The following is a 15,686-nucleotide window of genomic DNA, read 5'->3' on the forward strand; positions in this document are numbered from 1 at the left end:
TGCTTGAAGAAACCAGACTAACAAAATAATGTTAAAAGAGCATTATACTAAAGTAAAACCTGGAACTTGGAGTATCAGCCAAGGGAATTTTGCTTGAACTCTAGTTAACTCCCTGGCAGCCTGGAGGAGCAGTTTGTGATTGGATAATTGTCTGGGAAACATGAGTCTTGGAGAGGACTTTTATCTACTGTTCAGAATTGGATCTGCTCAGTCATCTGCTGTTGTCTCAGACTACGAAAGACTCATGGTGTTTAGGCAAACTAGTAAAAGTTGATCCTCAAATTACTTTTAATTTCTCAACAAGCATGTATGGCCTCAGGGAAAGAATGAGCTTGGAAACAAAGGTTGGAGGTACACTGGCCGCCGTCTCTCTTCTGGGTCCTAGCTCTGCACCAGAAGGCTCTGACAACTTTCCGTTTCATCCCCAAGAATGCTAAATCAATGGCATTTGTAAGAGTTTGACCTAATAAGAACTTCGATGCATAGTGATTAAAAGATACCAGGAGGAGACCAAGGGTATAAAAACAACATGAAAATGTTATTTGAGTGTCAAAAGAGTACCAGAAGACTGATCTCTGAAACCAGTATTACCTTCCAATGAAGAATGCTTAGGTGACACATATCTAATTTCATTTGGAATGTTCCAGGTTTACTCTTGCTTGAATTTTGTACCCTACTGCCTAACAAGTTATTTTTAACCTTCTAACTTGCCTTGTTTCCCTGGCCCACTTGTGCGGCCTGAAACAGTATCCACTCTCAACCTGGATTTCTTCCACTGTCCTCTCTAATCTCCAGTGTCCTGTATGATCTCACACTGTATATCTCAGCCAAAAAACTGAGTGACAGAGACCCATTTTCTTCCCCTAAATAAGTACATATATACACAGATGATATTAACATTTAAGTTCTGTGAAAGGAAGGATTTTGTTCATTTCTGTATCCCCATTATGTAGGACAGTACTTGACGTATAGTACCTATTCATTATTTGTTAGATCAATGAAGTAATGCCTTCGTAAACCTATAATTAGCATAACTGTAGCAGCTCTGCTATGAAGCTGGATGAGACTTTTTTTTTAAAGTTTTATTATTTTAATTCCAGTATGGTTAACATACAGTGTTCCTTTAGTTTCAGGTGTACAGTGTAGTGACTACGCAGTTCTGTCCGTTACTCAGTGCTCACCGTACGGAAGTGTCCTCTTTAATCCCCATCACCCATTTCACTCCCCTCTCAGCCCACCTCCCTGAGACTTATTTCTGAATTGATGTTTCTATAGATCCAGAAAGCCACCAGCTCATCTCGAAGTGAACCTGAAGGGCGAAAAGGCACTATTTCACAATATTTTACTACTTTACATTGTCCTGTGTGTGACGACCTGACTCAGCATGGCATCTGCAGTAAATGTCGGAGCCAGCCTCAGCATGTTGCAGTCATCCTCAACCAAGAAATTCGAGAGCTGGAACGTAAACAGGAGCAGCTTGTAAAGGTATGACCGCGTTAGATAAACCCAGAATTCCAGGCAGTCTGATTCTTTAGGGAAATGTCATCAATACTTGAAATATAGTTTGAGATATGAAACTGGGTGAAAAGCAAACTAAATATTCTAAGTTAATAAACTTTAAAATATCAAAAATACCATAATTGAACTAAATTATTTAAAGATGGATTGTTTTGGATATTAACCCTTTATCAGATATGTCATTTGCAAATATCTTCTTCCATTCCATAGGTTGCCTTTTAGTTTTATTGATTGTTTCATAACTTTTTGTTTTTATGGAATAGTGTACTGTGTTTATTAAAACCTAGAACTACAATGTTCTTCCACCCAATTTCTTTTATAATTAGTATTTTTTTTAAAGGAAGTACCAGTTTCTCTACCATAGCTACATACCATTCTCATAAAAATCCAGGTGTCCTACAGAATTGCTAGTAAACTTGGAAGGCTCACAGTTCTAAGAGTCCAGATAGAAAATAATTAACATGACTGGGTCTTTTTTTTTTTTTTTTTAGATTTTATTTATTTATTTGACAGAGAGATCACAAGTAGGCAGAGAGGCAGGCAGAGAGAGGAGGAAGCAGGCTCCCTGGTGAGCAGAAAGTGTGATGTGGGGCTCAATTCCAGGACCCTGAGATCATGACCTGAGTCAAAGGCAGAGGCTTTAACCCACTGAGCCACCCAGGTGCCCCAACATAACTGGGTCTTAACCTGTGCAAGAGAACTCTTACAAATGAGTCAGCTGTCACAGAGGGGTTAAGTAATTTGCCCTGTGTTACCTGCTAATAAGCAGCTGGCTGGGATACAGGCATAAAATGCAGAGATGATTTTTCAAATATGGGAATTTTAGCAGAAATAAACAACAGAAATCTCTTGAAAGAAGTTGGAAAATGAAATCTGAAGAAAAATTATCTAGCACATTTTTTAAAAACTAGTATATTTCTTAAAGGAATGATTATATCTTACACCATCACATTTCATGTTACACTTTTAGCTTTCAGGCTAGAGAAAACAATTTTGGAGTGGAGTTTGTTTTGTCTCATTTTAGAAGAGCAATATATAAAGTAATTGAAATGTTTGAAAACCAGCCAAATAATTGAGAGGTAGTGTGAGTTAGTGGGAAATGAATTATGCTGATAATAATGACATCAGGATTCTAGTCTGGACTTCATAATATTGGCTTTGTCCTTTGGCCTGTTTTATCAGCCTCTTTTATAGGCCCTTTCTAGCTCTGATGTTGTAAATTCTCTTCTATAATCACCCTCACAGTCCTAAAGTATCCCAACCGCTATGTGAAGGCCAGGCTCTGCACCCTATCCTCAAGGTAAAGAAGCTGTTGAATCAAGACAGAGTATCCATCCACAATCAGTAAAACTTAGCTGCCACGAAGGTGACCAGGAAGAGAACGCTCTTAAGAATGTGAATATATTCTGAAGATGTTAAGGGTTGATAAAGCACAGACTGTTTGCTCTGCACCATTCTAACCGCTACAGTTAGTATTGGCAGGAAATTCTTAAGTTTTAGAGAGCACAGCCAGTCATCCAGAATCCACTAAGCAGATCTCATTAAGGATGGTAGAATCGTGAAGCGATGGTTATTTTGATGCGCCACAGAAGCCTGGCTTGCCGAAATAACTTGATTTTTCCCTCTCCCTTTCTACCCCCTTAAGTAGTTCTTAAATACCCTCACTCTTCTCCTTCCCTTCTGTTATCATCCATTCTCTCTCCCCTAAACTCCTGCAACAGCCACCTGCCATTGTCTCCAGTCTTTTTTTTTTTTTTTAAGATTTTCTTTTTTTGAGAGCGAGCGTACACATGGGCGAGCAGGGTGCGGTGCAAGGGCAGAGGGCGAAGGAAGGAGCAGACCCCCTGCTGGGCATAGAGTCTGACACTGGGCTCCCTCTCACGACACTGAGATCATGACCTGAGCCAAAATCAGGAGCTGGAGGCTTAATCGACTGAGTCACCCAGTCACCCCATCTCCATTCTGAACACTAGCTAGAGTTATATTTTAAAAGTACCAGTCTGGTGCTCTTTCTCTCTGATAAATTCGAACTCCTTAGGTGTGCTTTATAAGTCTGTCTCCGTTCTGGTGCCTCCCTGCTACCTCTGTCCGCATCGCTTACCCTGCTCCCTGTTACACTCTACCCTCCATGCGCACCATCCTGAACTTTTAGGTCCATGAACGCACTTTAATTTCTCCCGTGTTCTGGCCTTTTAAAAACCTACTCCTTCTGTCTGGAATGCTTTCCTCTACCTCCATTAATCATCATCTACAAGGACTCAGCTTAAACCCCTAGACCCGGTGAAGCCTTCCCTGCAGTGGGCTCCCGCCAGAAGCTCTTCTGCCCTGCTGTGCTTCTGTGTGTGTGGGGGTGTGTCTTCCCCCGCTGGAAAGCTAGGGAGCCCCGTGAGGGCAGAGGCCCTCCGTTCTCTTACTGCTGCGTCAGCTGTGCCTGAGCAGAGTCCCGCCCATGGTGGCGGTAAGAGTCGGAACAAATGAACAGCTTCTTGCTGAGTGCACAGGGAAAGCAGCGGTATGTCACGGGGGCGATTACCAGCCCATTTGCAGCCACTTCTGTGCTAGTGTTAGGGTTCTAGTCCGTGCAACCACTGAAGTCACTGGATGCCCCCAGCTTCTATTTTATAGGTTGCTGCCCTGGTGATAGCAGCCAACCCCCACGGCAGATTCTCTTGTTGGCTTCTGTTACAAGGCGCAAATGTGAGCAGCACCTCCGGAGTTCCACTGAAGTCGAAGGCTGTGTAGGTCTCTTCCGGACCTTCCTAGCTTCTGCCCTCAGTGACATACACCACACTAGTTGGTGCTATCGATTTAACTAGATCCCTCGGTCGGTATTTGATCTTATTTCATATAGAAATACATAAAAGAAGGGGTGTTGTTTTATAGATAAGGATGACTCATGATCTTTCAAAAGATATTTTAAACTTTAAAGCTTTAAGAATTAAAATGTGTTTCCTGTATACTAAGTAATCTGTAGAAATTTTCATAAAGCAGAAATTATAGGAGATATAATAAAAAATAGAAATATAGTAATAGATTTTCACATGCTTCTCAGCCCAAGAACAATCAAGTGATCAAAAAGTACAGTTATAGAAGATGTAAACAACATAAGGTAGACCTTAGGATTATATATCAAACTCTGAAAGCCAGTATTCTAGGATACACCTTTTTCAAGCGTTACAGAATGTTAAAAAATTGACCCTATCTTAGTCTGTAAAGAAAGCTTTTAATAAGGAGCGCCTTTGTGGCTCAGCCGGTTAAGCATCTGCCTTCAGCACAGGTCATGATCCCAGGGTCATGATATTGGGTTCCCTGCTCAGCAGGGAGTCTGCTGCTCCTCTCTTCCCATCTCTCTCTCAAATAAATAAAATCTTAAAAAAAAAAAAGAGCCTTAATAAACTTCCAAAAGTTGGGAATACTACAGGCATTTTATCAATGCAATGCTATAATGCTAGTAATTCATTTTAAACTCAGAAAACAAAATGATCATTACACTTGGATCATTTCACTTGGAAACTCTCTCTTAAACACACACATAAGATTCTAGACAGCCATAGCAGATCTCAGAGAAAAATTCATCACCTTAAACACTTTAAATAATAAACATGAAAGAGTGAAAATGAATGAAATAAGCATCTGATTGGCTTTCTTATGTCTTCAAAATTTTTCAAAGGCTAGCAAAAAGAAAGACTACAGCGGACTTTTTTTTTTTTTTTTTTTAATGTCTGCCTCATGAGCTAAAAAGTAAGTATCCAGGTTGTAGTGTTTCAAGTTTTAAAACATAAGCCGAATTAAGCTATAGCCTTCCAGGGTTTAAATCACCAATAATGGATCTTGAAACTAAAAATTGAGTTAGATTTAAAGCAGCAAGTAATTCCATCCTGGCTTATTTATGAGGCACACAGAGCGCATAAATACGGATCTGTTTGCCCACCAGCTGACACTCAGTTGTAGCACAGAAGCTCTATATTTGGGAAGAGATGGGAGCCTCCTGGCAGAGACTCCTAGGGAAAGGCGTCCTAGTAGAACAGCATCCGTAGTCCTCGGAGAGCGCACTCGGTCAGTGCACAGTTTCTCAGGAGTTTGCTTGGACGGTATCCTAGTACTGGACACAGTAAGCAGTGTGCTCAGAAGAGCGTGCCCTTCGGGTGACTGGAAGATCTTGGGGCAAAGAACAAAAATGTTGAGACATTACAAAAAGAGCTCTTTGAGATACAGATCAGAGAACTACTAAAGCAGTTTGATTTCTCTCTGAGAAGATCATCTGGAGTAGAGGCAGCTGTTTGCATCCATTTTGTAAACACACTGTTGGATACACTATTCAAATAAAAACCCAGCCTGTACTTGCTTGACCCTTGGGTCCACATTTAATATCCTTTTTAACTTTTTGATGTTTTCATGTTTTGTAATCTTTTTAACCTGTGTGTGACCTGAGACTTTAATATCTGATCATTAAGACATTATCATGCTTCTCCACCTCTAAAAATTGCCTTATTATTTTTCTTTAGACCAAATCTTATTGAACATCCAGATCACCTGGGGGTGATCCTCCTCTGCTCAGCAGGGAGCCTGCTTCCCTTCCTCTCTCTCTGCCTACTTGTGATCTCTGTCAAATAAATAAATAAAATATTAAAAAAAAAAAGTATACACATCCTTAGGCTCTTTTGCCTGAGGATTCTGATTCGTTGGTCTGGGATGGGGCTCGGGTGTTAGTACACTTTTAAGCTCATGTATAGCAAGATATGAGAACTACTGATCCAGACTACTACTTTCTAATTCATATCTTTTGATTTTTTTTCCATACTGACATTTTCTCTTCTGGGATGAGAAAATGTATCACTTATTATTGGCATCTAAAAAGATAAATCTGAGTAATTTGAAAAAAAATTAGTGTTTATAGCTCATTTAAAAGATAGTCTTTCATGGTAATTGGGTAGCTTATTTGTGGATCTTAATATACCATTGACCCTTGAACAACATAGGGATGGGGTAACTACCCGCCTCCCAGTCAAAAATCCACCTGGGAATTTTGACTGTCCAAAAACTTAAATTACTAATAGTCTACTATTGATGGGAAGCCTTACTGGTAACACTTGATTAACACTTATTTTGTATGTTACATGGATTATATACACGTATCTTTAAAGTAAGCTAGAGAAAACAATCGTTAAGTTAGAGAAAAACTTATTTTTTCTCTAGCTTCCTTTAAGAATTGTGTAACATTTGTAACATTTATAGTAGTGTACTGTGAGTTTATTGAAAAAAAAATCCATATACAAGTGGACCTGTGCATTTCAAATCCATGTTGTTCAAGGGTAACCTGTAATATCCATCAGGGTAGTTGGGCTTCAGAGATGAGAATTAATGAAACTTTCTGTAGTGTGTTGCGTCTCATATGTCTGCCAGTAACCTATGGTGGGTCAGAGAGGAGGGATTGTGCGAGTTTGCGGTTAACACATACACACAGGGCCTTTCCTACTGTTTTACGTATCCCGCTTGTGCTTTCAGATCTGCAAGAACTGCACAGGGTGCTTTGACCGGCATATCCCATGTGTTTCTCTGAACTGCCCAGTACTTTTCAAACTCTCCCGAGTAAATAGAGAATTATCCAAGGCACCATATCTCCGGCAATTACTAGACCAGTTTTAAACTGTCAATATCACAGAATTCCAGGTGCTATTTTTTTTTCAGTGTTTACCACTAAACTGTTGTGCATGGTGCTTTCTCAACTTTCATCGAGTCAAGTATGTTCACTGTCTATTATCTGAAGACTATGAAGGCTTTTATGCTAACTGAATTAAAAATTGTACTTGTTGATCTCTGAATAGCTCACTTCTTACAATGTACAAATTCTTCTTCATCCTTTTATAACATATGTGTTGAATTTGCTCCAATATGTGTAACATCTTGTAAATCCATTTGAGTAGATGATACTTACTTCCCTGTGGAAGGAGCACTGAAAACCTCTTTAAAAAAAACAAAACAAAACAAAAAAACAAAAAACAAAAAACAAAAAAAACCATTCGTGTGTTTTCCTTGAACTGTCTGTATCAAGACGTGTTACTTAGAGATACTCATTCACTTTATAATTTTGACTGCGAAATATTTTGTAAATACACTTTTTTACTTTTCAAACAACTGAGTAAAATAATGTGCAATGAATTTTATACAAATGATTTTCAAGTTGTTAGGTATATTTCCTCTAGGTTTTGCTTGACTCAGAGTAGAGTTGTTATTTTGATCAAACTGTGCAAACAATAGTACCATGTGTAGCATTTTGAAATGTTATTTTCTAAAACCGCTGTCTTGCTTTAGCTATTCCTGGGGCATTGTGAGGAACTGTGCAAAGACATTTTTGTTACAAACCTGTGGGCCTGTTGCAATACTTTAAAAATAAAAAATTTTATTCCATTTTTGCTTGTTTTGTATAGACATTTCTATTGCTTCTAAATATGCTTAAAATATTTTCTTTCCTTACGTACTGTACAGTTAATCTTATTTGCCATCATCTTGAACACAAAATGTGTATTTAGAATATTTGTATAACTGTATAAAATGAAAAAGGAATTATGTGGTCAGTGCATTGTTTTCTAAACTGGAAATCATTTTGTTTTTAAAAGTTAATAATGGAAACCATATTAAAGTTGAATAAAATATGAAATATGGCAGTGTGATTTTATCTTGATACCAGTGGTATTATCGTCATGTTTTATATGCCTCTGTTGGTTACATCTTACCCTATTCCTTTCTAAATTTTAATGCAGTCAATTTAGTTCATTGTTATATCACAACTGATGCTGCAAATTCCCTCACCCAAAACTTGATTTTAAAAAATGTGACAGCAAAAGTAGTCCAGAAAAAAATTCAGCTCTCATCCTTTTATAGTTAGAAGAAGCTACTTGTTAGTAGAGTTTCTGTGTACACTTTCACTTAGCTATAATTAATCATGAAGCCAAGACTTTCCAGAGGGAAAGCAATAATTACATTATTCCTTTTTTTTTTTAATTAAATGCCAATTTTTTCAGTAGAAAACAATTCTTATTTTAACACAGGAAGCTCATCTGGGGATATATCAGAAATGGGCCTTCCATTGCCAAATCAGAACTTCCAAATACAGGGGGAGGGGGGATTCGTTTCTAAAAATGAGTCGGTAGATACGGAATCACAGAACCACAAATCATGTTTCTGCACATATTTCCCCAAAGTTCTGCAGAGACGAGCCCCGCTTTGAGGAATTTTGTTTGGGAGGCTGGGGCTGGCCCTCAGAATTGGGATTCTGTTACCCTGTTGCCTGGCAGTCGTTGGTCTGTCCTTTCTAAGTTCTGTGCTAATAGGATTCCCACTTACATCAGCTTTCCCCTTGTAACCGGATACGGTATTCTCAGCAGAGTAACTGTTCTCAAGTCCTTTACAATTGAACACAGCCAGACTAACAAATGATTATCAAACCACAAGTGCCCAAACTGGCTCTGTCTTATGCTCTTCCCATATCTCTGGTTCCCTTTTCCGGAGGAAGTACATCCCTTGGAACACGGTCATCCTCAGGGTCTGCAGCCTCAACTGCCCTTTACCGAGATTCATTCACCTGTGTTGAGGCTGGGACTGACTTGACCAAAACAGTATTTTGCAAGAAGCTTACAGCATGCTTTCATACTTGTTTTCCCTGCCTTTCCAAAACTATTCATCAAAACTATTAATAATTTTGTCTTTCACCCAGACCACAAAAAGAAAAACTATTTCTGAGTAATGCTGGAGAGGTAATGTCATTAAATTCCTTTAAGTTTGTTAAAAACGTCATTTTCTCTCATTCTGTCCACTTCCCACCAGTGCCTTTCTTTAGACGTAAAGTACAAACAAAAGCTACTTACAAGCGTCTCTCTGTCCCACCCCGGAGAAATCCCATTCAACAGTGGGAAACAGGCAAATGCTGAACTTGTATTCAATTCTGTATGAACTTCAATTTTCTATGTCTGTGAAGAAGGCCAGGACATTGGGAAAAACATAAAATGTGAACACAGAGCAGTTACAGAATTTTTAGACGGAGTAGTCCTGCCAGGGCTGGAGCAGGCCGCCCAGAGAGTCTGTGGACCCTCCAGCCCCGCCCACAGTCACAGGCTCCTCGCCGTGAGTCTCAGGAGGAGACCAGTCCCCGCCATCAAGCGTGCTGCCCCGATGACCTAAAATTCTCTAGCAGAGCTAGAGTTTATGCCAGTAAATTCTACAGCTATGTAATCTTGATCTTTCCATCTACTCTCTTCTTTTGAGTCACAACAACCACAGGGATAGTCTTTTAGGGTCTATCAAATAAGCTTGTAAGTTCATTTCTCAATTTCAGAATAATATTTCTTAAGATACTCACATATTTGATTTTATAAAGTAAAAAGCCTGGCTACAAATGACATGAGGGCTCTGCCATGACCAGAGGGGGAGAGAGAAGGCAGCAGGGCACAAGAAGCTATTTTGGGGCTCCATATGTCCCTGTCTCAGCCAGACGTGGAGGACAGTCTGCCTGGTGCACCCCATGACACCTTGTCTCTTTCCACCTGTCCTGGAGCCATTTTGCGTTTCATAGAAGTGAATGAAATCTAATGCCACTAATGCCCCAGAGTTCTGCTTAATAAATACCTTTATACTGGAAATTAGTCGGGGATTGTCTCTAGTATTTGAGGTCTGAGGAAGAAGTCCCAAGACAGCACTGAATCGACTGTCTGTCCTATTGCCTTGTCCATTCCCATAGTTGTTTTGTCACCTTGGCCAATCTCCAGAAGTGGCTTACAGAGCAAATACCTTATATATGAATTCTCAGATTTCTAAAATCAGGTTTCTGTGTCTATTACGGAAGGAGAGAATATCACCAGGAAGATAAGAGGAGGCAAGGAGGCATTTTTAAATCAAAATACCATCTTACTGCCTGAGTCTTTACGGAACTTGCCACTGATGCCATCGCAGGTGCCTTTCTTCCGGGGGAAGGATTGGGAGAGTCCAGGAAATAGTGGGCTAGGAGTAAGGAGACCCATACCCTGGTCCTCATAATTGCTACTGCAAATGCAACACTTTGGAAAAGCCACTAGTTTGGTCACAGAGATTAAGTAAGAAGTTTCAAAACCAATCATTCTTTGAAGGCAGGGTAATAGCACCTGCCCTGATTACTTGGTAGAGGCTGTATGAATGGGACTATGGATGGGTGCTACAAGTTCCACAAATGTAAAGTATTAGTTATTCAATAAATATTTACTGAGCACCTAAGAGGCGCTGCACATTTTGCTCATCTAGAGATACCAATGTAATCCACTGTCCTCAGGTATGTCACAGCCTATCGGGAGAGACAGATAAGTAATGACATTGGTTTCAAGATTATGAAATAAAGATGTTTTTGCCTCTTCCTCTTCTATTGGATGAACCCAAAAATAAGAGAAAGCCAGCATTAGCGAATTCCAGAAAAGCTTAGGAACAGAAGACCCCACGTGGGAACCAATTATTTAAAGGAAGCACTTAGACCTCATGGACCAAACCTGATTCCACATACTCAGGTGACCGCCCCCCCCCCCAACACACAAATAGAGTTTAGTCTTATTCTACAGCAAATGAGAACCAGAGAGGCACTGAACATGGAGACACTGGGCACTGATGGGGGCAGGACTAGGTATACCGTGAAGAACAGGGATTAACTACATCTTCAACAATAAAGTGAGACCCTCTGCTCCACACCATACCAAGGTGCAAAACCCCAAAAGTCAAGTCTACATTCCCATATCACTGTGTGCTGCTTTGGCTCATAATAAATATAGGCTTGTTTGTTTTAAGATTTATTTGTCAGAGAGCACAAACAGGAGGAGCAGCAGGCAGAGCAGGCAGAGGGAGAAGTAGGCTCCCCGCAGAGCAAGGAGCCTGATATGGGACTCAGTTCCAGTATCCTGGGATCGTGACCCAAATTGAAGGCAAATGCTTAACTGACGGAGCCACCCAGTCGTCCCAATAATTACAGATAATTGTGTGTGCCATTTGATATCAGTGTCTCCATTCAATTCTACATATCATATAAATTCTATATATCTATATATCAAGTCAGAGATCATGTCTGATGTGCTCCCTAACATAACCCACCACCAGCATAACACCCTCAGATTACTGATAAATAACAGTGAATTGAAGGGTTTAAAATGCCCACCTGGGTGGGGGGGCTGGGTGGCCCAGTGGGTTAAGCCTCTGCCTTCACTCAGGTCATGATCTCAGGGTCCTGGGATCAAGGCCTGCGTCAGGATCTCCGCGCAGAGGGGAACCTGCTCCCCCCTCTCCCTCTGCCTGCTGCTCTGCTTACTTGTGATCTCTCTCTGTCAAAAAAATAAAAATCTTTAAAAATAAAATAAAAATAAATAAAATAAAATGCCCACCTGGTGAAAAGCTGACAGCAATTCCCATAAGGTCAGAAACAAGTCAGGGATGTCCCCTCTCACCAGTATTATTTAACATAGTATGGAAATCCTACCCTTAGCAATCAGACAAAAGGAATAAAAGGCACGTAAATTGGTAAGGAAGAAGTAAAACTTTCACTATCTGCAGATGACATGACACTATATACAAAACCCTAAAGACTTCACCAAAAAAACTACTAGAACTGATAAATGAATTCAGTAAGGGTTGCAGGATACAAAATCAATATGCAGGAACATACCACTCTATTTCATACAGTAATAATAAAGGAGCAGAAAGAGAATTTAAGAAAAAAATCCCATTTACAATTGAAGCAAAAATAATAAAATACCTAAGAATAAACTTAACCAAGGAGGTAAAAGACCTATACTCGGAATACTATAAAACACTGATGGAAGAAATTAAAGATGATACAAACAAATAAAAAGATTCCATGCTCATGGGTTGGAAGAACAAATACTGTTAAAATGCCCATGCTACCCAAAACAATCTACAGATTTAATGCAACCCCTGTTAAAATACCAATAGCATTTTTTCACAGAACTAGAATAATCCTAAAATTTGTATGGAACCACAAAAGACCTCAAATACTTAAAGCAATCTTCAAAAAGAACAAAGCTGGAGGTATTGTAATCCCAGACTATAAGACATACTACAAAGCTGTAGTAATCAAAACAGTATGGTACCGGCACAAAAACAGGCACTAGCTCAGTAGAATAGAATAGAGAGCCCAGAAATAAATCCTCAATTTTCTGGTCAATCAATCTTCTACAAAGGAGACAAGAATACGCAATGGGAAAAATACAGTCTCTTCAACAGATGGTGTTGGGAAAACTGGACAGCAAAATGCAAAAGAATGAACTGGACCACTTTCTTATACCATACACAAAAATAAACACAAAATGGATTAAAGAACTAAATATGAGACCTGAAACCATAAAAATCCTAGAAGACAGCACAGGCAGTAATTTCTCCAATACTGGTTATAGCAAAATCTTTCTAGTTAGGTCTTATGAGGCAAAAGAAACAAAAACAAAGATAAACTACTGGGGCTACATCAAAATAAAAACGTTCTACCCAATAAAGGAAATAAAAAAAAAAAAAAACTAAGAGGCAACCTACACAATGAAAGAAGATATTTGCAAATGACACATCCCATCAAAGGTCAGTATCCAGGAGGGGGAGGAGCAAGATGGCAGAGGAGTAGGAGACCTAAATAGCATCGGGTCCCAGGAGTTCAGCTAGATAGTTGTCAAACCATTCTGAACACCTATAAGCTCAACAGGAGATAGAAGAGAAGAAGAGCACCAATTCTAGGAACAGAAAACCGACCACTTTCCGGAAGGTAGGACTGGCAGAGAAGTGAATTCCGAAGCGACAGGAAGATAGACCGTGGGGGGGAGGGGCCAGCTCCCAGCAAGTGGTGGAGCAGTGGAGCACAAAACCCAAACATTTAGAAGTCTGCTCCACTGAGGGACATCGCTCCAGAGGCTAAACAGGAGGTGGAGCCCTCGTAGGGACAGTGTGGTCTCAGGACCCACGGGATCACAGAAAGACTGGGGTGCCTGAGTGTGGCAGAGCTGCCAGATATTGGAGCGGGGAAGCCGGCAGCAGAGACGGAGCCAAGGAGGGGGCTCTCAGTTCGGGGTTACCTTACACCATGATCCGAGTCACAGTCAGACCACTGCTCTTTGAGCAGGGACCCCACAAGTGGCAGATCTGGGGAGACCCCTCCTTCCTCCTCCAGGAGGAGCAGAGCAGGAATGCACTGCAGGAGATCTGCTGGGCTTGGAGACTCCAAACAGAGCCGTGTACCAGAGATAGAAACAATTGGTCACAGGCTGGGTGAGCACGGAGTGCGGCTGGAGACCAAGGAGAGGGGAGGGATTGACAGCTTTTCTCCAAGGGCACACTGAGGAGTGGGGATCCCAGTTCTCAGTTCCTCTGGGCCAGAGATTGGGAGGCCGCCGAGCTCATTCCTGTCCTCCAAAGCTGTATGGAAAGCGTTCAGGGAACAAAAGCTACTGAGAGCGAAACCAAGCAGATTACTTAGCCTGGCCCCCAGCCAGGGTGGTGCAATTCTGCCTCAGGCAAAGACATTTGAGAATCATGGCAATAGGCCCCTCCCCCAGAAGATCAGCAGGAACAGCCAGCCAAGACCAAGTTCACCAATCAGTGAGAACTGTGGAACTCCAGAGCTAGAGAAAAGCAGTACATAGAATTCATAGCTTTTTACCCATGATTCTTTACTCTTTCAAAGTTAACTTTTTAAAATTTTATTTTCTTATTCTATTTTTTTAAAATTTTTCCTCTTTTCTATTTTAATGTTTTTTAACTATTTTATCTTATCAATACCTTTTTAAAAAATCTTTTCAAATCTTCATTACTATAGTCATACTCTATCCCTTCATTGTATTTAACCTTATTTTTTGTATACACATAGGCTTTTCTTAATTTAAAATTTTGGGATACAGTTTCTTCTAATAAATCAAAATATACCCCAAATCTAGCACATGGCTTTGTTCAGGTCTCCAGCCTGATCACATTCTTTCTCTTTTTGTTTTTCTAACCAATTTCTTATCTTATAAATTCCTTTTTTAGAATCTTTAATTTTCATCCTTACAGTCATATTCCATCCCCTCATCATGTTACCCTTATTTTTGTGTGTATATATATATATATATGTTTTTCTTTCTTTAAAATTCTGGGAGGCAGTTTCTTCTAACAGGCCAAAATACACCCAAAATCAAGTGATCAAGTGTGTGGCTCTGTTATCTATTCAACAGTCTACTGTGTGTGTGTGTGTGTGTGTGTGTGTGTGTGTGTGTGTGTTTTCTTTTTTCCTCCTTTAGTCTTCACATGGTTTTGGGTCTCTTCTGACTTTGTTAATGTATATCTTTCTGGGGTCATTTCTACCCTTTTCTATTTTGTCCTCTCATTCTTACCTATCTAAGAATCTTATCTGACATTCTATAATATATAGGTAAGATATAGATAATATATAGATAAGAATCTATCTATTCTTATCTGGAAAAAGTCACCCCAAAAGAACAAGGGTGCCTGGGTGGCTCAGTCAGTTAAGCGACTGCCTTCTGCTCAGGTCATGATCCTGGAGTCCTGGGATCGAGGCCCGCATCAGGCTCCCTCCTCAGTGGAGATTCTGCTTCTCCCTCTGACCCTCACCTCTCTCATGCTCTCTCAAAAATAAATATATATATATTTTTTAAAGAACAAGAGGCAGTTCGGATGGCTAGGGACCTTATCAATACGAACATTAGCAATATGTCAGAACTAGAATTCAGAATGACGATTATCAAAGTGATAGCTGAGCTTGAAAAAAGCATACAAGGTACTAAAGAATCCCTTTCTAAAGAAATAAAATCCCTTTCTGGAGAAATAAAAAAACTAAAATCTAACCAAGTTGAAATGAAAAAAGTTATTAATAAGGTGCAATAAAAAATGGAGTCCCTGGGCACCTGGGTGGCTCAGTGGGTTAAAGACTCTGCCTTCGGCTCAGGTCATGATCTCAGGGTCCTGAGATCGAGCCCCAAATTGGGCTCTCTGCTCAGCAGGGAGCCTGCTTCCCTTCCTCTCTCTCTGCCTGCCTCTCTGCCTACTTGTGATCTCCGTCTGTCCAATAAATAAAATATATTAAAAAAAAAATGGAGTCCCTTTCTGCTAGGATAAATGAGGCAGAAGAGAGAATTAGTGATATAGAAGACCAAATGATGGAGAATAAA

At 40.1% G+C, this 15,686-nt stretch overlaps 1 protein-coding gene across 1 annotated transcript in view; it reads left to right on the forward strand.

The window, feature by feature from the left end:
- Window positions 1-8,187, forward strand: part of REV3L (REV3 like, DNA directed polymerase zeta catalytic subunit) — a 182,957-nt gene extending 174,770 nt beyond the window's left edge. Inside the window, exons 31-32 of the mRNA XM_080806922.1 lie at window positions 1,276-1,485; window positions 7,024-8,187. Coding sequence (XP_080663048.1) covers window positions 1,276-1,485; window positions 7,024-7,164 — 351 coding nt within the window. The 3' untranslated portion in view covers window positions 7,165-8,187. The remainder of the gene's footprint in view (window positions 1-1,275; window positions 1,486-7,023) is intronic.
- Window positions 8,188-15,686: the final 7,499 nt, after the last annotated feature.

Source organism: Martes martes (genome assembly GCF_963455335.1).
Source record: "Martes martes genome assembly, chromosome: 6".
In the NCBI taxonomy this organism is placed as follows: domain Eukaryota; kingdom Metazoa; phylum Chordata; class Mammalia; order Carnivora; family Mustelidae; genus Martes; species Martes martes.